Source organism: Myotis myotis, unplaced genomic scaffold, assembly GCF_014108235.1.
Source record: "Myotis myotis isolate mMyoMyo1 unplaced genomic scaffold, mMyoMyo1.p scaffold_m19_p_1, whole genome shotgun sequence".
NCBI classification, from domain to species: domain Eukaryota; kingdom Metazoa; phylum Chordata; class Mammalia; order Chiroptera; family Vespertilionidae; genus Myotis; species Myotis myotis.
Genome location: NW_023416313.1, coordinates 215,913,841 through 215,936,884, shown reverse-complemented (window position 1 = coordinate 215,936,884; position 23,044 = coordinate 215,913,841). Strand labels below are relative to the sequence as shown.

The 23,044-nt window shown below is 55.7% G+C and overlaps 1 protein-coding gene across 7 annotated transcripts in view; it reads left to right on the top strand.

Annotated features, from left to right (window-relative positions):
- TTC7B (tetratricopeptide repeat domain 7B) overlaps positions 1-23,044 on the top strand; it is a 188,684-nt gene that overhangs the window by 153,180 nt on the left and 12,460 nt on the right. For all 7 annotated transcript variants that reach the window (XM_036315440.1, XM_036315461.1, XM_036315451.1 and 4 more), the window contains 2 exons: positions 1,964-2,104; positions 10,906-11,108. In XM_036315440.1, coding sequence (XP_036171333.1) covers positions 1,964-2,104; positions 10,906-11,108 — 344 coding nt within the window. The remainder of the gene's footprint in view (positions 1-1,963; positions 2,105-10,905; positions 11,109-23,044) is intronic.

Genomic DNA, 23,044 nt, shown 5'->3' with positions numbered 1-23,044 from the left:
CACGGGCCTGGCATGCTACCCCTGAAAATGCCTCAGTGGAGGGCCTGGTTCCTGTCTTGTGGAGCCGCCCACGGTCCAATAGGAGAGACCGTGACTTCAGCTTTCACAGACAACGGTGTGATAAGCTCCTGGGAGCCCCGAGCACCGAGGCCGGGCTGTCTGCGGGCCAGTGACAGGGGAGAGACAGAAGGCTCGCACAGCCTTCCTGGAGGAGTGCTGTCAGGGCTGGATTTAAAGGCTGGATTTGGATCCCAGCGAGTGTTTGAGTCCTGGCTTTGCCATCTGTTGGCTGTATGACTTTGGGTAACTTACATAACCTCATTAAATCTCAGTTTTGCCTCAAGATTAAATGAGATAATATGTGTAAAGTGCTGATCCCAGTGCCAGGAGCATGGAATGTTCTCTGGAAGTGGTGGCCGCCACTGTCAGCATCGCCATCACTCCCAGAGCTTGTTCACAGGGAGACATTCCAAGGAGAGGAATCCACTAGCTTAGTTGTACATAGGTACCACGAGGGAAGGTTCTGACCCGTTCATTTGGCAGAAGTTCTGATCCGTTCATTTGTGGCCCAGACCAACAAAGCAGTTCATCCAAAAAGCACACGGAGCCCCTCCCAAAGCCATTAAGTTCTTGTAGCAAAGGAGCCAGAGGACCTGGTGGGAAATTCGCAGAAGTTTTCTAGCACCGTCATTTATTATTATTTTGAAGTGAGTTAATGACTCTTTTAAACATACCTCAGTTTTGACTCCTAAGGTAAATACCAATAGACATAACCCATGTAAACAAACTCTCTCGAGGGGTCTCAGCAACTCTTCAGTCTAAAGGGGCTGTGAGACCCAGACGCTGGGGAGCTCTGTGCCCAGGTGGCTGAGCCGCAGGGAAGCGGCAGAGCCAGGCTGTCGGCATGTGTAGAACACGCCTTCGGGCTTTCCTTGGCTGAATAGTGGTACCATCCATCTCAGCCGCACCATGGAATCACGGGGTGGCTGACGAATAGACGCCTGGCCCCACCCCTGGAGTTAGTGATGCCCTTGGTCTGGGATGCATCTATGGCATCATGATTTTTTAACCCCCAAGTCATTCCGAGGTGAAGCCACGGCTGAAAACCGCTTGTTCAGCCAGCAGGTAAGCCAGCATTGTCAGGTCAGGCACAAGCAACGGCCACCTCCTTTATTTCACTCAAAATCTCAGGGAAACTGCAGCAAGTCCTGGTTATCAAAGTTAAAATAGCACTTTTCCATAAAAAGGTTAAAATCAAAATAAGACCTGAAAAAACCTAAAGCAGTTCTTCCACCAAGTTCCGTGGGCCAGTGGGCGAGCTCCTCTCCTCTCCCTTCCTTTCAGAACAGCAGGGCTTCCGGGAGCGTCAGGCAGGAGCAGGCGCTGGGCCCGGGCGTCCTCGCTGTCACCCGCCCTCCACGCATCTAGTACCAGCGTAAAGTCGTGTTCTAGAACGTGGTTTCAAATCTGGGGGTGTTGCCCACCTCCCAAAGGCCAGGGAATGAAGTGGGGAGTTGCTAGGTTTGTCCTGAAAATGGCCCCCATCTACTGCAGGGGTCGCCAGGAGGCGAGCATGCTGTTTCTAGGTTTAGGCCCTCACGGGGATGCTCTGTAAGTTCCCTGTGTAGGCGTCACGTGTGCCGTGTTTAACAGGTGTGTCCCAGCCGTGCACTGGCCCCGCCCCTCCTGCCCCCACTCACACCCCACAGACGGCTTCTGGAGGGAGCTGGGAGCTTAGCAGGGGGGCTGGTTGTTGACTGAGAGGTGAGCTAAAGCAGAGGACGGGAAGTAGTTTCCGCTGCCGTGACTGTATTTCTTTATAGACAAGGAAACCTAGAAACCTCGTGGGGAAAGGGGCGTGTGTCCGTCTTGCACCCCTGTCTGTGTGTGGGAGCGGGTGGCGGTTGGTTGGTTGGGTCTGTGCTTTCACTCCTGATGTTATCTTCTCGGAAACCTCTCATAGGCTCGATCCACGCCACATCCGTGGCGGCCTCCCGCGTGGAGCAGGCGCTGTCCGAAGTGGCCTCGTCTCTGCAGAGCAGCACCCCCAAGCAGGGCCCGCTGCACCCCTGGATGACACTGGCACAGATCTGGCTCCACGCAGGTACGCTCTGCCCCGCGGTGGGCCCCGGGCCAGAGGCTGCAGGATCCCGTGGGCACTGCCTCTGGGGCCCACAACCCCTCAGCAGGAGAAATCGGAGCTTTGGCAGTCACACCAAAATGTTAGTGCAGTGGTCCCCCTTATCCGCGGAGGATATGTGCCGGGCCCCCCATTGGATGCTTGGAACTCTGGGTGGTATTGAGCCCTCTGTGTACTGTTTTTCCTTTTCATACACACCTATGGTAAAGTTCAGTTTATGAACTAGGCACAGTAAGAGATTAACAACCATCATACTAAAATAGAAGCATTTTACGGCCTCTCTTTGTCATAGCTGAATCGCCAGCATCCCTACGCTTGCACTTTGGGGCCATGATTCAGTAAAATAGGGGTGCCTGGAATACGAGCACTGTGATTCCCCAACAGTCTGTTCTATAACCCAGAGGGCTAGTAGGTGACTGACAGGCGGGCCATGTATCCAGCGACCTGGACAAAAGCATGAATCTTGTCCAGATGGGAGGGAGCAGGATGGTGCGAGAGTTTATCCCATTGCTCAGGTTGGCGTGCAGTTTAAAGCTTGTGGGTTGTTTATTTCTGGAATTTTCCATGTAATATTTTGGGACCACAGTTGAAACATAGAAAGTAAAACATCCTATGAAGGGGAGACTCCTGTACTTCTTTGCAGGAGCCATGAATTCCTCTGTCTCCCCACCCTCCCCTGCCTCAATCCCCTGACCCAGAGCCCGGCACAGAGCAGCACCCAGGAAAGCTCTTCGAGTTGGACTCTAAGGGTCGCAGGGAGCTTGCTGTGTGTGGGCTGTGCTGCAGCAGGGCCCAGAGAGCTACGCCCCAGGCTCTCTCTGCGGGAGACAGCGTGCCATGGAGGCCCAGACCCAGAAGTCTGGGAGCCCCGCACACTTGGAGGGGAGTCCCAGCTCTACTACTGAACAGCTGCATGGACTGAAGCTAATAGCTTCCTCCCAGCCTCGGTTTCCTCATCTGCACAATGGGAGTAATAGTGCTTGTCTCCGGGGTTGATGAGCACAATGCCTGGCACATCCTGGCAGTGAGACTCGGAGTCCCCAGGAGAGGCACAGACAGATTGCTGACACGGTGCCTTTATCGAAGCAAAGGAGGGGCAGTGTTTTCCATTCCCCGCTCCCCTCTCTGAGGCGCTCCTGGTAGTCCACAGTGAGGAGGCAGGTACTGCACCCGCTGGGCGAGAAACTAGCCCGGGAGGCAGGCACCATGTCCCTCCTCCTTTTCACGCGGCTGCTTTTACGTAGCTAGAAAGCCCCCAAATGAATCCAGCACGCAGGCATGTCAGCAACAAGAATCCTACTTTACAGACTCCGAGCGAACAAGGGCTATGGTTTGCTTGCATTTTTATGTTTCCATATAAAAGACAATTCTGTTCCTCATGTTTTATCACTTGATCTGCAAGGCCCTCCCAGGCCGTCCCTGGCTTGACTCTCAGGGCGCGTGGTGAAAGCCCAAATGCGGCTGGGAAAGTGCTTGTCCTCACTGGCCATCTGTTTGCTGTTTGCCAGGCCCAATTGTATGATGTCCAACCTTGTTTGGAACTGTTGGCGGGCCTTCCTACAGGAAAACCTGGTGGGTTCACCTGGCTTTGGCGTGTTGCAGACTGGGCTCAGCCAGCCTCTTCTGCCTTGGCACCTTTAATTGAGCCATAAAACAACAGCAAATTAACAAATTATATCCTTCTAAGCAGAAATACACGTGAGGGCTGATTCAGGAATGTGCCGATGGTCCTTCCTGCGCGGACACATGCCAGCACCGGCCTCTCCTGGGTCCTGGGCGCTGGCGGGGAGAGCAGGGAGCAGCGTCATGCCTGCCTCCACTGCTCTCTGACAGAAGGCCAGTCCCCGTCCAGGCGCCTGGCCGATCCAGTGGCCTTTATGAGCAGTGACTGCAGAATACGGGGGGAAAAGGAGGACGGGTTACTGTCGGGTCAGGAGACTCTGGCTGAACCTGCAGGGCCAGGGTGGGAGCCACTGGGGAAGCGAGGTTGTCTTCCAAATGGGCCATAGACTCTAGTTTGTTTTTTTAATATGTATTTTTTATTGATTTCAGAGAGGAAGGGAGAGGGGGAGAGAGAAACATCAGTGATAAAAGAGAATCATTGATCAGCTCCCTCCTGCATGCCCCCTTCTGGGGATTAAGCCCGCAACCCGGGCATGTGCCCTGACCGGGAATCCAACCGTGACCTCATAGGTCGATGCTCAACCACTGAGCCACACTGGCCAGGCTGGAGTATAGTTTTGAAGGGCCAACGTCTAAAAAACCAGAAGAGCTGAAGGGGACCCTGTGGGCTGGCATGAGCTCCGTGGACCTCACGGGCTTACTCCTCTTGCCTCTTTCTTGGAAAAGTTGATGGCCAAGTGAGAGCCACGTCCCAGGACGGCTTCCCCTGTGGCTTGCTGCCACTCACTCAGCCATCCAGACTTGGTTCCTCTTTGCGCGTCTGGCCGTGACTCTCGGGAGGAAATGTTGTGGCTGCTGTTGGAACATTGCAGAGCAGTGTGGAGATATCCTGGGGCTTTTATGTAATCATGTCGCTTCCATGTCTCGCTGCCATCACCTGCAGGACAGGATAAAGCCCTCACTGCTGGTAACGGGTGGCGGGAGGCACTCTGCCTGTGAGTGAGATTGAACTTACGGAAACCGGGTGCCGTATCTGCCTGACTCCGGGCAGAATATGCATCGTGCTTGCGTGCGCGGGCGAACGTGTATGTCATGTGAATGGCTGGAGTCGATTAGGACCTTTGTAGGGTTTGTGCCGTAAGGACCTAAAGCAATGGCTTTGTTAGAATTAAGATGTAGAATTTTATCATATATTCATATCATGTCTTCTTCATATAGTCTTTGAAGAGGTCAACTCAACAGACAGGCTCCCTCAAACTGTGCCGTGTTAGCTACTGCGGTGGGAGCTCTGCTCTGCTGCTCTGAGAGGCACAGTAAACGTGACCCGCTCTCTGACAGCTGATGGAAACCAGGCAACACCCGCGTCCACATCAGCTCTAGCAGCACTGCCAGATTCTGTCCGTTTTGCAAGCTTCAGAAGCAACTGGTTAGACCCAGGTCTGACACCCACGGCCGAGGCGTTTCTGTGACGTTTGTGGGTCTCTTCTATGGTGGTTGTTTTTCCGGCAAGCTCAGTGGAAACGGGTGATGGGAGCCCAGGGCAGAGCTAGCTTCAGGCCTGAGGGTCACAGGTCAGATCTCCCCGCTATTGTAGGAGAGGGTCCCTGTATGTCCATTTGAATGGCAGAGAGATCGTGAATAGGACCCCCGAGCCTTCATCTGCTCTGTGAGGGTCCGGCCAGAGCCCAGCAGGGAGCACAGACCCAGGCCGACCAGGGGTGCTTGGGACAGGGTGCCGCCTTCCAATGGGGTGGGACCCATCCCCTGGTTGCCCTCCCCCCCTCCAGCACCTCCTCAGACTCTTCCTCACAATACCTGGTGGCCGACCTGCATGGGCTGTGCATGTTTTTCCCCTGGTTTGTTTGGACCCATGTGACAGTTTTATTTAAATTATTTTTGAATAAATAATGCAATTTTGAATAAATAGTGCACAATTGGAAAGGGACAAAAGGCATTGAACGAAAAGACTCTGCCCATCTCTGAGCCTGTCTCCCACCCACAGGCACCCAGTCAGCAGTCGGCACCTTTGAGATGCCACACTCGAGGTCACTGTTGCCCCACACGCGAGGCTGACTCACACCTTCCCGCAGCTGCAGAGCATGAGCCCATTGTATGAACTTGCCATCATTTCACCAGACTCCCTCGCTTAACATTTAGATTCTTCCTAGTATTTTGCTGTTATAGACAGTGCATCAATAAGTATTGTTATGTGTATTGTTCTGTATCTGTATCTAAACGTGGAAATGATGCATCAAAGGGCGCATACTTGAATTTTGATAAATCGTGTCAGATTGTATGAATTTATATTCAGTCCCTAATGTCTGAATGCCCGTTTTCTCGCATCCTTGCCAACGCAACGAATTACCAAACTTCTCGATGTTTGCCAGTCTGACGGGTGAAGATGGCATTTCAGTTGCCTGCTCAGGACGCCCGCCCAGTCATCTGCTTAGATGCCCAGCCTTTCTTTCCATTTGTAAGCATTTATTATGTCAAAGAAATGTGCCTTGTCTGATATGTGCTAGAAATATTTCGCCCCGTTTTTATTTTGTTTGTTTGTGCTTTTTGTCCTTTTTACTGCCAGTTTTTAAAACATACATTTATCCGTCTTTTCTTGATGGCAGCTGGCCTTCATCTGACATTTAGAAAGCAACTACCCATTTTTACGGTCTCTTTTCCTGAAAGTCCGGGGGATCTGCCAGTGCCACTTGTACATTCGTTTTATAAAGAAGGTCGGAGGGGTTGTCGGCCCCTCTTGCAGGAAGGAAAGCCAGGCTGGACAGAAGGAAGCGCCTCTGAGCTTCCTGCGGCAGAGTCGGAGGTGTTCATGTTCACTCCACGCGCACCCATCGCCCTCCGCTTTGTCTGACGCAGACCTCGGTGCTGCCACTGGAGCCATTCATTCTCAGTGACTCGGAGCAGAACCAGGGCCCTTCCCAGCCAAGCAGCCTGGGTGCCATCTTTCCATTTCCACGTTGGGATGGCAGCTAAAAATGACTTTGCAGTAGGTGGTTAATTTCTGCTTGTTACTTACTAATAATTATAGCTTTCACTTTGGCACCTCTCACAGTCGAAACCGACGGCTATTCTTAGATGTGCAAGATCAGATTTTTGGATTTCTGCTGGGAATTGAGAGCCATGATACTCTCACAGACTCCTTGGCCCTGGCCTGGCCCTTTGCCCTTCCCCCTGCCAGGCTCCTCCCAGCCACCAGCAGGCTGCATGGGCAGAGTCGAGGGATAACCCTGTGGCACGGCCCCTCCCCTGGCGAGATGAAGACAGCTCCCAGGCAGGTGGCCTGCTGTCACTCAGAGGGAGCGCCCGCCTGTGGGAGGGATTGCGGTCCCCGGTCCTGCCTGCTGACGCAGTGCCCTTGTTGCTCAGTCAGCCCCACCAGACTCCCCTTCCTCTGCCCAGAGGCGGGTTTTAATTAATGGTCTACAGCTTGCAAGTAGCTAACTCTTACCAAGGACTGTGCGTGTGCCAGACAGTATTCCATGAACTTTGTGTCTCGTGTCGTTTAGTCCTCATGATAGCCTTATGGGGCATGAATGCCCTGTTCACCTCATTTGACAGATGAAGAAACTGGGGCACCGCTGTCGTCCCTTGAGTGGCTGGTGGTTCGCTTTTCCGCAGCGGGAAGCCTGGGGAAGAGCTGGTGTGTGGGGTCAGCAGGGACGAGAACTTGTGTCAGGTGCCTGAGAACATGCAAGTGACGATGTCCAGCACAGGCATTTGGGGGTGGGGTTCAAAGCCAGGGACGTGATGCGAATGGCTGGGAAGAGAATGTCGGTGGAGGAGGGAGAGGGCTGGGACAGGGAGCTGAGGCCCCACATTTAAAACCTGCTGCGGGAGGAAAGGCCAAAGAAACGGAAGGAGTGGGCAGCAAGGCGGGAGGGGACAGGAGGGGCGGTGGTGGCCGCAGAAGGGGCGCACACAGGAGCCCATGCGGCAGTGGGGAGCGAGGGCTCTGGACTTGGCCGAGTGGAACCCGGGTCCCACCGTGGTGTCCACGGCAGGGCGACCCCTCTGAGCCCTAGCGCCCTGCTCTCCAACATGGGGACAGGTGTGACAGGTGCACCGGACCGTGCGTGGAGTGCCCAGCGCGTAGCAAGCACCGCACAGCTACTAAAATAACTGTTTTTAAGTAGGAAATGCTGATGAGCGACCGAGTCAGGTGGAGACAGTGTCTGTTGGATTCACCGGATGGTGTTGGTGGCCTGACAGACAGGTGGTGGCGTGGCGGAGACGGGCCACACGGATGTGGGCTGCAGCGCGGATGGCGAGTGAGGCGAGAAGGGCAAGGGCACGTTTCTGCAAGAAGAACCCTGGGGAGCACAGTGGGGACGTGAGGGGAGCTGGGGAGGAATGCGGGTCAAGGGAGAAGGCTGAAGGTGGACACGGAGCCTGCTGACCGCTGATGGGTGATGCAGTCAGGATTGAGACCCTGTCTGTCATCCAGAAGACAGAGGACATGCGCCGACGTGACGCGCTCGAGAAGGCCAGAGTGCCGGCACCAGGGCTCGGGCAGAGGGCTGGCCCTCAGAGCAGAAGGGGCAGCGTGGATGGGCGCAGTGGGCAACGAAGGGCGTGAGGGCTCAGTGGCGAGAAGGGGCTCAAGGTCGGCTCAGCTGGTTTCTGTCTCCTCTTTGAACGATGAGTCAAGTTCAGCGGGGGCTGGGGGCGGAGGGCTAGGGGAAAGGGTTGAGGAGTCAGGAGAAGATCCGGACCAAGGCCTGGGAGGGGACACAGTGTATGGCCAATGCAGCCAGGAGCTAGTCTCGCCGTCCCACCGAGCCCCTAGCGGAGGGACCCCTCTGCACAGACTCGGAAATAAAGGTCAGCCATGCAGCCAAGCCCTCGGTGAGGACAGGACCTGGGCAGGGTTCCCCCCCGGGGGACTGCAGGCCCCAGCGTGGGGCCCCGCCCCAGAAGCTCAAGGTAGGACCAACGCATGAAAACAAAGTCGCCGCCTCCTTTCGCTTCCTGAGCCCCCAGAGGCAGCCCCAGTGAGCCCGTAGGGATGAGGGCCTCCCTCGGCCTTGAGGATTGGGAGGGTGACCGGACACTCGTCAGCGCACACGACCCCTTTCCTCTTGGCTCTCGTTGCTGAAAGATATGAAAGAGTGGACACGGGAGGCGGGTTCTAAGCACCTGTGCTCCTGGGGACCCCTCTGCCCTGCCCGGGCAGGGGCTACCCACAACCACGTGGCTAAGGTCTGTTTCCCAAGCACAGTCACGCCCCCCCCCCCTTTAGGGAAGCAGAATTTTGGGTAAAGGACATGGTTTTGAGGGGTCAGGTTTTGAGCTCCCTGCCGGCCGGCTTGCCTGTGGGCCTTGCCTGCAAGGCCGGGGAGAACCTGAAGGGACACCAGGTCCCTTCCTCCCTGTCTGCCAGTTCTCAGGCCATCGCAGGTGTGACTGCGCCCACGCTGTGGTCAGCCCTTCGGCTGCCTCTGACATTTAGTGTTCCTTTGTGGGAGTCTCAGAAAAGGGCCCCTCCCCCCCCTGGCTAGACAGACCCCCAGGGAGCAGGTGTGGCCAGCAAAGGCACCTTTGAGAGAAGAAAAGAGTCCTCACATTCCTGGGCAGACACAGCCCTGTGCCCGGCACACACCGGCCAGCGGAGTCCAGGCTGGACTTCAGCCCTGCTCTGCCCGGAGCACCTTTGCACAGCGCACACTGGCACAGCCCGAGCCCACGGCAGGCACCTTGGGCCACATCCTGCAGCTGCAGCCCCCGGCCGGGATCCTCCTTACCCTGAGGAGGCAGTGGTCCTCAGACTTGGGGCCACTCCGCCTCGCAGGTCACACCTCATTCAGTCTCTCATTCACTCCCAGCATTCCCTGAGCTCCAGCTGTGTGCCTTGCACTGTGCCTTCACGGGGGACACGGCAGCGAACAGCACCTGTGACGCGTGGCTTACGTTCTAGAAGGACTGTAATGAGACAAGATGAACGTCCATGGGTTCAGGGAGGGAAAGAAAGCAGGAAAAGGTGGGGGCAGCAGGAAGGGCCTTAGGCAGGAGCGGCGTGTGGGGCCGAAGGCGGAGGCCAGGCTGCGGAGGCCTCGCCTCCAGGACACAGCTCATTAGGTGCGCGAGGAAAATTGTAAAACTTTTCTCTCTCTTTTTCCTGTTCTGTTTCTGTTTCCGTGTGCACTGTATGTTAACATACAGATAAGTAGCTCAGAGATACAGGGGCAAACATCTTTGATGCTAGGGGTCAAGGCCAGAACGGAGGAGGGCGGGGCTGGCCTGGAGGTGGAAGCGTCAGTGGTCACAGAGCACAGCAGCCAGTGAGGAGGGGAGGAGGACACAGAAGTCCGATGTCCCGGCACTAGGAAGACGATGGGGCCGTGGTCCCAGCCCTTGGGGGGGAAGAGGGGGTTGAGTGTGCCTGAGAGACAGGCTGGGGCATTGGACACGTGTGATGGGCTCTGGGGCGGGCGGGGCAGCAGAGCATTCAGGACTCTGGGAGAGTGGACGCCTGAGGCTGGAGGTCGTTTCCCTGCTTTTTTGAAAGTGACAGCTCTGTGGTTCCAAGAGCTTGGTTGATGTGGGACAGTTAACCGGTTAACCGTCTCCAGGGCGCAGCACCGTCCCCTGGCAGAGGGCAGGGTCTAATGGAGCAGCCACTTTATTTCACCCCCATAGACATGTACGCCCCAGCCGCTGCCCTTGTCACACTGGCTGGCATCAGAGGACAGGCCGGAGAGCAGAGCCGTAGCCCTGTGAGGGGCTGTGTGCTTCTGGTTGGCTTGTCCTTGAGCTCACTCGGGGGCTGTCGGCGCTGAGGGCGGGTGTCCCAGACGCCAAGGTGTTCCAGGTGGGAACCTGCACAGGCCTCACTCCCCCCTTGGTGGTGGTGATGTGTCCCCTTCAAGGCCCCATGATATGCGTGACTCAGGTCCCTGTGTAGCAGTGGGCGTGAAGGACTGTCGACCTGCAGCCGTTTACACTCAGGGCGGGGGACTGGCTGCCTCTGGGTCCTGTGTGTTCCCGACGGGCCCCTGCCAGGCTCTTGTGTGTGTGTGGGGGGGGGGGGGGGGGGGGGAGGCGGTAAATGTCCCCACTAGAGTCACACTGTCCACGGGGCCTCGGAAGGGCAGGAACCCAGAAAAGCATCCCCTGCTCTGTCCCCACAGCCGAAGTCTACATCGGCATTGGGAAGCCTGCAGAAGCCACAGCCTGTACCCAGGAAGCTGCCAACCTCTTCCCCATGTCCCACAACGTCCTGTACATGCGAGGCCAGGTGGCCGAGCTCCGAGGAAACATCGACGAAGCCCGGCGGTGGTACGAGGAGGCCTTATCCATCAGCCCCACCCACGTGAAGAGCATGCAGCGACTGGTGAGTCTGACAGCCGGCGGGACCCCTCTTCGGTGGGGCTCCCCTTGGAAGCAGCAGGGAGCTCGTGACCCTCAGACCCTCCTGTGGTCCCAGAGGCGGTTCGCCCGCCAGGCCAACACGATGCACAAAGCCAGCGGCTCTGCTCCTCCTGAGGGTGGGGTGACTGGAGCCCCGGGAGCTGGCGGTGCATGGCTGCAGCAGCCCGCCCGGTGCAGCGGGCAGGGTGTGAGGCAGGGTTCCCTGGCCACCGGTCCCAGCCACCCTGTGGCTCAGGTTTAATAAAGACAGTCCCATGGCCCTGGGCACTGTCATTGTCATCTGGGTCTCACCTTGGGGGTGCCCGCCCCCCAGGAGAGACTTCAGCACAGGAAGTCAGAGCACTTTACAAACTGGTGCCTCTTACCTTGTGGGACCCCGAGACTCCAGCTTGTCTCCAAGGTCAACGCCTAGTAGGGGCGCCCTGTCAGAGGACCCAGAGGACCAGGTAAGTCGCTTTAGGGTCCACAGTGAATGGGGTGCTGCTCCCCACAAGTGCACTCACATCCCTTGTCTGGATGCCCAGGCCAAAGGCATGAGGCTGCCCTGCCCCCGGAGCTGGCAGAAAGCCGTGTCCTCTCTCTGGTCTGCTGGCCAGGCTGGGGCTCTGGACTTCTGTTTCATTGTTAGCACCGGGCCTCCGTGACTCAGTGAGCCCAGGAAAGGAAGCCTTGTGATGAAGCGGGGTGCCCTCTGCACCGTCAGTGGAGTCCAGGGCCCACAGTCAGCGGTGTGTGATCTGTGAGGGCGAGCACAGGACAGCTCCAGGGATGGAGTTCCTGCCCCAGCGTGTTGCTTGCTGGCCCTTTAACTTCGGGAAAAGCTCATAAGTTTTCTGCACCGTTTCCTTTCTGTGAAATGGAAACATTCAACTAGATAGGCTGTGAGTTTCTACCAGGTGTTAAGAGGACATGGTTAGGACGTTGTCTGAAGGAGCCCAAAGCCTTCGTTCTCTTGCTGAGCAGTAGTGACTGGTTCTCAGCAGAGAAAGCCCAGCACCCAACCCTGGGCACCAGGAGGGGGGCCTCCCAGTCAGGCTCGAGCTCAGCCCCAGCCCTGAGACCTCCGGCTGTTGCCTGACCTCCAGGGGCCTCGGTGTTCCTGTGACTTGGGCTGTGACTTACCCAGTCATCTGGGAGACCTGAATGAAACGATTTACTTAACAAGCCTGGCAGAGTTCCTGGCACCTAGTAGGTGCTTATTAAATAGAAAACTGACAACAGCCATTTTCAGTTTTAAAAATAAATCAGACCTTATAGTAATTACAGCTACTTAATTTTTTCAACTTCCCTTTATCAACATTTCGTAGCTCAGGACAGCTTTATAATTTTACATACTATCCCAACACTAGTTTGATTAGAAATGGCTTTTCATCTTCGTCTCACTATGGCGAGAGGCATTCGCAAGAGCTTCTGAGATCTGCGAGCTTTCTCTAGCATTGCAGGAAGGGCATGTCGAGGTGTGTGCCCCGCCTTCTTATTAAAAGGAGGCAGCGTGCTTCTACCTCAGGGCGTATGAATTATTCAGAGAAGTATTTCTTGTCCATCCCCAAGAGGAACACATGAGACAAAAGATCAAATAGGAAAATCGCACCAGGGAGGTTTTCGGTTTCACCTTCGGAGCTTGTCAGGACACCTGAGCTCCCTGACGAATGCCAGGCGCTTCCCTCTGTGAAAGGAGCCGGCGCAGTGGGCCCAGCACCCAGGGCTGGGGAGCCCCGGGGTAGAGGCCCGCCTGGCCTTCTCTGGCCGGGGGACTGGGCTGCTTTGGAGGTCTCACCAGGAAAAAATAACAACAATGAACTCTTGAGACTGTTCTCAGGGCATTGGATCTATTTAAAAACTTTCCAGGCTGGAGGCAGGCCGAGGAATTGAGATACTCGTGGTCCGAAACCACCCAGGGACTGTGATGTGGGACTCCCAACAGGCGGCCTGGAGGGTTCCTTCTTGGTGACCCTGTGAACGATGCATGCTGGGCTGTGTACTCCCAGCCCAGCCCATGGAGGGGCAGCCCCTGGAACTCTAGGCCTCCAGCCGGGAAGCATCCCAGCCCTCCCTCTCCTCCTCCCTCCCTGAGCTTTGCACGGAGGAAGGGAGGAAAGTGGCCTTGCATACACTCTGGAGGCCACACTGGCCTGGGCAGCATCCCAGTTCTGTCTCTCACTAGTGTTGGGACCTTAGGAAGTTACTCACCTTCTTTGTGCCCCAGTTGCCTCAGCTGTATAATGGGGGTAATGTTAGCGCCAGAGGAACTGAAAATCTCTACCTGAGTCACCAAAGACCCTGCCTGACCCTCATGGAAACGAGACTGGCCCGTCGGCCCCTAAGTGCAGAGGAGGGCCCGGCAGCGGGCTCACAGCTGTCTTTCTACCAGGTCGAGGCCAGGAAAAGCCGGGCCCTTAACTGAAGTGGCGAGGGAGGCGGGAACAGAGTCTGGGCACGTGCCTGGCACTCGGAGAGGGGTGCGCACATGAGAGGTGGGCCAGGAATGTCTGCCCAGGCTGGGTCAGGGCGGGACTTAGAAGGTGAGACTAGAAGGAGCTTGAAGAACACGAGCACCGGAGACCATCCGGGAACCAACCAAGGAGGTTCCAGGGGGAGGAACCAATTATGGTTTGTGGACGAACCCAGAGGAGGGGAGGTGGTCAGAGTGCTCACGGGGGAGGGGCGGAGCAGGAGGGCCCGTGGGGGGCGCTGTTTGGAAGGAAGGGAGCCTGCGTCTGTTACAGGTGGAGACCAGGTGGCTGAGGTGATGCGGAGAGCTCCTGCCTGCTCCATAAAGAGCCGTTATTCGTTAACCTGGGGGTTGGGGGGTGAGTGGCACATGTGCCAGATCGCCCGACCCAGCTCGGAGGAGAGGTGTGATTTAAGCAGAAATGCAAACTCATTAATATTGTCAAAAAGCAATAATGACATGGAGGCAGATGGTATTCATTAAACTTAATAGAAGGTCAGGCTTGACAAGAGAAATATGAATTAAACCCAATGAAAATTGACAGTTTTCCAACAGTTTTAGCCTTCATATGTGTTTAAATCCACATAGAGAGAGGGGGGAGAAGAGAATTAATGTGCTTATTGTTAATAATGAGTTGGCACAAGACGAGAGCGGCAGAGAGCTGAGTGTGGGCAGAGAGAAGGGCGTGCTGAGCTAGGGGAGAAGGATTGCGTAGCTGTGTTGACAAGGGAAGCATTCATAAGCTGATAGGACTTTTTTTCCAGAAAATCTAAGGGCATATTTTCATATCATTTTTGCATGTGGATAAATGTACATACATCCGCGTGCTATGCCTAAAAGCCTTTTGCTCCCAGTACCCAAAATGAATTCATGAAAGAGAGCAAGCTTTTCCCCACCAGTTTTTCATGACCTGGAGGAGGAGAGGGGAGGGGAGGGAAATGGGGCGGGGGGCGGGGAGGCACGACTGAGGGCAGAGGAACCGCATCCCTGGGCAACACTGCCCAGGCCAAGGACAGACACCAAGACTCAGGGTGGCCAAGGACAATTACCAGGACGGGGACAGGCTCCGCAAACAGGGACATCTGCTTGTCCTCTGATAACGTCAGCCTGGGCTTTGGAGGGCAGAGTGTGAGACGTGGGGGTGAGAAAGGAACCGGGTTTTCAGGGGAGAGATGAGCGTGGAAGGGAGCCAGGAAGGCTGAGGGGAGGGGTCGCTGAGGCTGCACGGGGGAGTGCTGCTGAGAAACAGTGTGTCCTGGAAACAGGAGCAGATGCTCCATCTCCCTCGTCCAGGTGACAGGTGTGCAACCCGAGCAGATGGTGGGGCCATCGGGGCTTGGCAGCGCGGACAGCTGTGGAGAGGGAGGCAGACAGGCCTGAGGCAGGTTTTAGAGGACTGGGCCCAGGGAAGCCTGGGAAGGGGGCAGTGGGGAGCCAGGGCACCTACCCGCGCCCCCCCCCACACCCCCTCCCCCTGGGTCCTGGGAGCAGTGGGGAAGGAAGCGCACTAATGTATCAGCCTGAGGGGGGCCTGCAGCTAAGGCCAGTCGGGTGCAGCAGGCACAGGGCATTTCAGAGCTGACGGGAGAGAGGGGAGTGAAGGTTAAGCAGCCATCCCCTGGATGTCGGAGTTCCCAAGGCAAGGCAGGCCAGGGGAGGGCAGGGAGCACCGTGCACGGGAGGGTCGCTCCAAGACGTGGTAAGTCCCACCCCGCTGGTGGAGCTCCCTGAAGAAAGGGGCCGATGATTGGGAGGAGAGATGTTGGAGGTGATGGGTGAGGCCCAGCCACCCGCCCAGGAGCATGGCTGAGGCCCACCTGCCCCAGCTGAGGCCGCAGGGTGCGGGGTGGAGAAGGGAGACCACGGGGAGGTGGCTCAGTGTTGAGTCACTCTAAGGGGCCAACTCATCACAGAATAAGCTTTCTGTTTGGGGCACGGTGGGTCCAAAAGTGCTAGCGTGTCCTCTGTGCATGGACATTAACATGAAAAACCCCAGTTCAGTCTGGATGGCTTCGACTACAGGCTTCCCCAGGCGTCTTTGAGGGTTTTTTCCACAATCTTGGGTTTCTGAAGCATTAGAAACCTGACCTCAAGTGTAAAAACATTAGAAGTGGTGTTGGGCTGTGTTCCCAGGAAGCACATCGGGAGCAGAGGCTGACAGAGAGAACATTGCCTGTCTGAAAAGTGCATTCATTGACGATCTGCTCGAAGGCACATGTGCTGTGCAGGGGGCGGGTGCAGGGTGCAATCCATCCGATCATCACTATGCTCTAAGTCAGCGGTTCTCAACCTGTGGGTTGCGACCCCTTTGGCGGTTGAATGACCCTTTCACAGGGGTCGCCTAAGACCATCCTGCATATCAGATATTTACATGACGATTCATAACCGTAGCAACATTACAGTTATGAAGTAGCAACGAAAATAATTTTATGGTTGGGTCACAACATGAGGAACTGTATTTAAAGGGCCAGGAGGTTGAGAACCACTGCTCTAAGTTGTTTAACATCTCCAGCATTTGATCCTGCCGTGGTCCTCACAGCAGCACTGCTCTGAGAGAAGGCTGCGCCTCTGTAATCTGCCCACAGGCTCACGGGCTTGTTTACGGAGAAGAGCCATGTGCATGCCAAGCCAGATGCAGGCAGCGGGTTTGATGGAGGGAAGGGGGCAGCATGCACTGCTAAAATATGAAACTTGGGTGTTTTTCTCGCTCCCCATCTTTTGAAGTGTCCATCTGTTTAATGAGATTTGGGCAAGATCGCTTGTCTCATATTTTGTTAGCTAGCAGCATGTTTTCCAACCTGTGCCTCTGTTGGAGGAGAGACGCAGCCTGAAGTTTATGACATTCTCAGGGTTACTCCAGAGACCAGTGTCTGTGTGTCTGTCTGATGTGTCCATCAGTCTAGCTAGGGGGACCCGGGGCCGCGGGCAGCCCAGGGCACAGGCAGGGCAGGGTTCCACATCTCTCTCTGGGAGGAGCCAGTCTTGAAGAGGGGCCGTGGGTCCCTCTGTTCCTCCGGACAAGACCCAGGCACGATTAAGCTAATGAAGCAGAGCGGAGGTGCCCTTCCCGGGTGGATGCTGATCTTCAGAAGCGGATCTCTTTCATCCAGGTATCCGTTTTCTCTCCGAGGGAGCCTGGAAAGAGTGATTGGCAGGAAAAACGTCACCGTGGTCTAGTGAGGAGGCTCTTTCATCCAGTAATTGTACTTTATTTTCTTTCAGGATGAAAGGTGCTTTTAAAATTGAGAACAATTCTTTTCTTTGAAGAAAGACTCATGAACTATTTAGGGGCCCACCCTTCCTGTGCATGTGTGTGTGCTGATAGTACGCCTTGGGAAGCGGACAGGCCTTACTTTCTCTAACACCTTTCCTCACCATGATTGGGATTCGGACTAACGGTGCAAAGCAAACAGGAGGGCCGCCTTCTACTGGGCGTCTAGGCTTTCTTCTTCCTTCACCTCTCTCCCTTCTGACGGCCCACACTGTGCTTTAGCTCCTTTGATAGCTTGCGGCCTTTTTAAGAATTGTTAATGGTTGGCATGAGCATATCTTGAACCTCTAGAGAGAAATGTAAAGCCTCGTACATCGTTTTCTGGTGTGTTGGTTCTCACTGTCTGAGGTGAAATGGAGAATTTGGAGCCAGAAAAGCGCTGCAGCCGGAATGGTAGGACAGCACAGAGGTCAGAGCGTGGCACCGGAGCCAGCCGGCCTGGCTCACGTCCCGTCTTGTCACTTACTGTGTGGCCCGAAATGAGTTCCTTTTTTAAAAAAATGTTATTTTTAAACATATTTTTATTGATTTCAAAGAGGAAGGGGGAGAGAGAGATAGAAACATTAATGATGAGAGAGAATCACTGATCGGCTGTCTCCTGCATGCCCCTCACTGGGGATGGAGCCCGCAACCCGGGCATGTGCCCTGACTGGGAATCGAACCGTGACCTCCTGGTTCATAGGTGGACGCTCAACCACTGAGCCACGCTCCGGCTGGGCTGGAAAGGAGTTCCTTAACCTTTCTGTACTTCCACTGTCTCCGCTGTGAACTGGGGAGAATAACAGTGCCCTCCCGGTGGTGGTATCGTTCAGGGTAAGTGAGTCATGCGGGCTGCATGGCACTCCGTAAGCCTGTGAACACTCCTGCCACGCCCTCACTAGTCACGAGCAGGACTGCCATCTCCATCACGAGGCCACACTTGCATCTTTGTGACAGTGAGTGAGACATCTCTCGAAGAGCTGGCCATGGGTGTGGCTTTCCTTCTGGTCTAGCGTGACCAAATTTTAGCCAGTGGAGGAGCTAAAATAAGAATACACTGTATATCATTCAGAGCAGGGGGTTGGCCAAGAGCATGGTACTTTTGCTTTAAAGTATTACTGTTTTCTATCGAGCCTGTATCCCAGGGTATTAAGGTTGAAAGGAATCGGTGGAGACCCCAGGAGGTATGACTTGTCCAGTAGAGACAAAAGCATCTGTCCTGGCTGGGCTCGGGGGGAGGCAGGGGGCCTCGGCCTGAAGGGCAGGGGCTGGTCAGGCACCGGAGATGGGCTGGGGGCAGGAAGTGCAGAGCCTGTCCGGGGCCTGGCTCCCATGTCACCCCCTCTCCACCTGCAGAGGGGCTCAGCCTGCGACCGCCCCCCCCCCTTGAAGCACTTGTTGGACCTCGCAGAGTATGTGTTCACGACCTGTCTGCCTGCCCCTTGGGGAAGGTGTCAGGCCTGAGACGGCACAGTGGCCTGTGGACACCTCGGGTGGCAGGTAGGCAAGGTGGGTGGGGGAGGGGGAACAGAGACCAGCAGCTACAAGTGAACTCGAACTTGACAGCTGTTTTTATTCCCCTTGACGACGAAGCCCCCCAAGCACTGGATGCTGTTTCCCTGGAGGAGATGTTGAGCCAATATCCTCGGAATATGCAGTTTTCGAATCATCAGGTTAACGGTTTCTCTGTGGGTTTGTTGGCCTGGCCCAGGAACTGGCGTTGAGGCCGGTCGGAGCTTGTTAACTGAGCCTCCCAGGGCAGCCAGCTCTCAGAGGTTGGTCCCAGTGGAGGGACACTGAAAGGGGGGGGCGGGGGGCTGGGGAAATTTTCTACAGGGAAAACCAGGTAATTGAAAGGTTTTTTATGATGCAAGCTATATCCTTTTGGAGCTGCATGTTTTTAGCTTAAAACACTCTCTGGCTGCTGGGCACGTGAGTCCTCCTTGGAGCAAGGAGAGCGTCACGGGGAATCTGGACCTTCTGCTGTCCGTCCACAGGACTCTGGCGTGGCCGTGGCCCACATACTCGCCACCCCTCCCCAGGAGCCCCCCCCCCCCCCCCAAACAGCGTCGTGGGTGCAAGGATGTTCCCTGCAGACGTTTTCCGCTTGGTTTTTGGATTCCTCCTCCCACTGCAGCCTTTTCTCAGCTGGCCAGGGAGAGACGGCCCAGGCCTCCCTGCCTTCCCGGGCCCGAAATCGAAATCGCAGGCCCAGAAGCGACAGGGACCCGGGCGGGAGGGGGATGCAAGCCGTGTCACTGGCTGCTTTGCTGCAGCTTAAGGAGGAATGAATTCTGTTTATTTCTGTTTTCTGCTTGGAGTCTTCTGTGACTAATTACAGGCAGTGCCGTGCAGTGTCTCATTAGTAATGATGATCTAAAATTATTTGAAATCTGACATACTCTATCCAAACCACTTAGTCTCAGAGATTCTGCCCCCCTTTCCAGTACCATTTGACATTTCGCTTCCACTGCCTGCTTGCCTGCCTGCCTGCCTGCCTGCCACAGCTAGCGCTCCAGCTTGGGTCAGGTCATCTGATCCCCGTTTTCACTGATCAGCTCTGGGCCCAGGGAGCTCCGCCCCTTGCGGGGGGAGGGGGAGGGAAGGCCGTGGAATTTTCCACTGTCTTTGGGGATTGAAGGGATTGGAGGGCTCCCACTCTGTGTCTTGAGGTCAAGCAGCATCTACTCAGCTTGTCTCCTTTCCCTGTGCTCCCAGCTGGCGTAGTCTTGCTCTCTCCCTGCTGTGTAGCATCCCTTCTCACAGCTGCCCAAGCCCCAGATATGCCCGGATGGCCAGCTCCCGCCCTGAATTCTGAGCCCGGCTGGGTGCAGGAGTTTCTAGGCTAGCCTCTGACACCCCTCCTGTTACCTAGCAGGTAAGGGCTTGCCTAGGAGGAAGGAGTGACAAATGTTCCAGTGACAAATGTACCGGAATCACCAAGTCTCAAGCCCTGGGGCTCTGGGAAGGCCATGAGGAGAGCGAGGCCTGCCCTTCTCCTGCACAGATTCGAGACCCCATGAGCGTGTCTGGGAGGGATCGGCGCGAATGTGCGTGCTGCTGACTAGAGAGTGTGGTGCAGGTGGCGGAGGCTCCACCCAGGGACGTTTGGCGAGAGCACTGCCCAGGGCAGAGGTGGCCTTGCCCCTCGTGTGTTTCCCAAGGCCTCGGCAGCCTCCCGGGGAGCGATGAGAACCACAGTGCGAGCCCCACCACGGGCTCTCTGACCTGAGCCCCAGCTTCCAGAGAGTTCCCAGTCCCCGAGAGCTCCTCGGCTGAACAGCCTCGGCCAGGGTTCCTGGGACCCTAGGCCGCTTCGCCTGGCCGCAGATGCCCCTCCCCGGGCGACTTTGCCTCTTTCACTTCCCACCAGGTTCACCCCTGATGCTGACCCCCCCCCTCCTCAGTCGGATCCCTTCCTTTCTCCTCTGCTTGGTGTTCACGGAACTCCTGTCTCTGAAAATACCTGTGTTGGTGTTGCTTCTATTCAAGCCTTTCAGAGCATCAGCTGGCTCCTCACCCGAAGGCTTGGGACGCAGGAAGGACTCCGTGTGTGAGCACCTGCTCTGGCGGGCCCTGTCCCGGCGTCTTCTTTAGCATCGCACTAGGTCGCCATTTGCTCAGCATACGGCCCCTTAGCAGTCGTGGTGAGGATTCAGTGAGCTGTGAGATGGGGCACCTAGCTTTGTGCCAGGTACTGGGCTAGGTCCTGAGGGGACAGGTACACTGCTCCCCGCCAGTCCTCAACGCCCAGGAGAGACATGGCATGTATGAGTGAGTGTAGAAAAGTCACGGGACTCTGATAGACAGGTGTGCAGGACGCGGCGACCTGTTCTCAGGTGGGGAGACCAAAGGGGCTCCACAGAGGTGGGGCCTGCGGGCCAGGTTTCAGCAGCTTGTAGAGATGTGGACTCCTTCGCAGCTGCGGACAGATGGAGCTTAGATATGTCATTTTAAAGCCCAGCTGTTGGAGTAAGCATGGGCCACTTGGGGGGCCTGCACGAGGGCCAGGTAGCAGACGATAATGAGGCAGGATTGCTTTTGTTAGGTGTGATATGATATGGTTGGGTGCTTACATAAGAAAACATCCTTATTTTTTAGAGATTCATGCTGAAGTATTAGGGGTAAAATGCCTATAATTTACTTTAAAATACTAACCCTTGCCCCAAAAGTAGATAAAGCAAATATGAAAGATGTTAACGGTTATTAAATTTAGGTGACAGGTATGTAGATGTTAATTATATTGGCCTTTCTAGTTTTCTTCACGTTTGACATTTTTCAAGATAAAAATGTTTAAAGTAGCCGAAACCGGTTTGGCTCAGTGGATAGAACGTCGGCCTGCGGACTGAAAGGTCCCGGGTTCGATTCCGGTCAAGGGCATGTACCTGGGTTGCGGGCATATCCCCAGTAGGAGATGTGCAGGAGGCAGCTGATCGATGTTTCTCTCATCGATGTTTCTAACTCTCTATCTCTCTCCCTTCCTCTCTGTAAAAAAATCAATAAAAAAAAAAAAATGTTTAAAGTAACGTGACCAGGTTTGCATTTGGGAGACACCATTCTAGAGGCGGTGGAAGCTAAGAGACACTAAGATTGGACTCAGCTGATAACACGTGGACAGTCCCAGGTGGGAGACGCTGAGAATGTGGACTCCGTGCTCAGGGCTGATGGGGGAGCCGCAGGTCCCAGGCTGACTCAGGACACCTGGTGCTGGCGCCTGGATGGGTGAGATGAGACGGGAGGAGGAACAGCTGTGGGAAGAAGGAGGCAGCAAGTCAGGGTGGCCATGTCGAGATGGGGTGACCCAGGTCCGTTCAGGAAGAGAGGCCCCATGGCGTGTGGCTGGGTGGGTCAGGAGGTCGGACACGCTGGGGCTCAGCCATGGTTGGGGGGCAGTGGCCTGTAGGTGGTAGCCGGAGCTATGGAAGGGCATGAGGCTGCCTGGATGTGAATCACAGAGGAAGACAGAGAGGGGGGCCCAGGACAGGACCCAGGAACACCAACATCTGAGGAGCAGGAGGGACATTTACTAATGCGGAAACAGTCCCCAACTATAGCTGGGACTTGGACCTGGGAATCTTGCAGGAGGAACACACACACACACACACACACACACACACACACACACACAGCTGGGATCTGGCCTTGCCTAGGGGTCAGTCTTGATTAAATCCGTAATTGAAATGCTGGCTGATGTCCTTCCAAATGAGGCAGAAACGGGGGGCCCGCCCCCCACAGGGGAGCCTAGCGGATGTGATGCTCCTGCGTCTTGCTTCATAAATAAAGGATGGAAGCGTGTCTTCTGCGGAAAACCACCTCTCCCCTGCAGGCACCCCGTCCCCACAGGTCTCTCGTCCCGTGTCGGGCCACAGGCATCCAGACAGAGGCGTGGGGCTGGGACCAAAGCACACGCACGTGCTCCCCGCAGGGACCTCCGGAACCAACTAGAAGCAAAATCTGCTTCCTCCTAAGACAACATGCATTTCCCGGCCTTTCAAAGTCAGGCAGGCCAGCCAGTTATAATTGGCTCTCTAATTGGAACTCCCACAAGCTGTTAACTTCTTTGCCCACTGCTGGCGTCGTACACAAAGGTGACAAACAGCCTCTGCCTTTGGAATGATTTTTAAAAGCCGCTATGGCCTTGTCTCCCTTGCTGACAGCAGCCCCCTCCAGCCACCCCACCACCCCGGGCACCCACACCCACCGGTGAGTAGGACGGGGGACACGGCCGGTTCATGAGAAAAGTGGCTGCAGGGAAGTCAAGCTCAGAAGGCTGTGTCGCTGGATGATCTCTTGGAGACTGAATGGGAGAAGACCAGGCCCCCAGCCTCTGTCCCAGACGACGGAGGTGTTTCAGGGGCGCCTTAGCTTCCCCAAGTCGAGTTGTTGGGTGACAAAAGGAGATGTGTCTCTTTTCTCCCTTTCTGTGTTTTCTCCCTGGAGAAAACAGTACTTCTGTGCTGACCCCCCCTCCGTCATCAGGATAGCAGTGTGCTTCGGCCGACAGGACGGGCCTGCGTTAGGGTGCCACCTGCGTGTCCCTGTGTGGTCTCTCTGGTGTCCCGGGGCCTCCTCAGCTCCTGCCGCTGAGATAGATGCAGGCAGTGCTGGCCTGAGCCCACGAGCCCCTCTGCTCATCTCTCCCCAGCTCCACCTGCAATGACATCACGGCCAGCTTGAAATCAGCTGTGGTAGTATT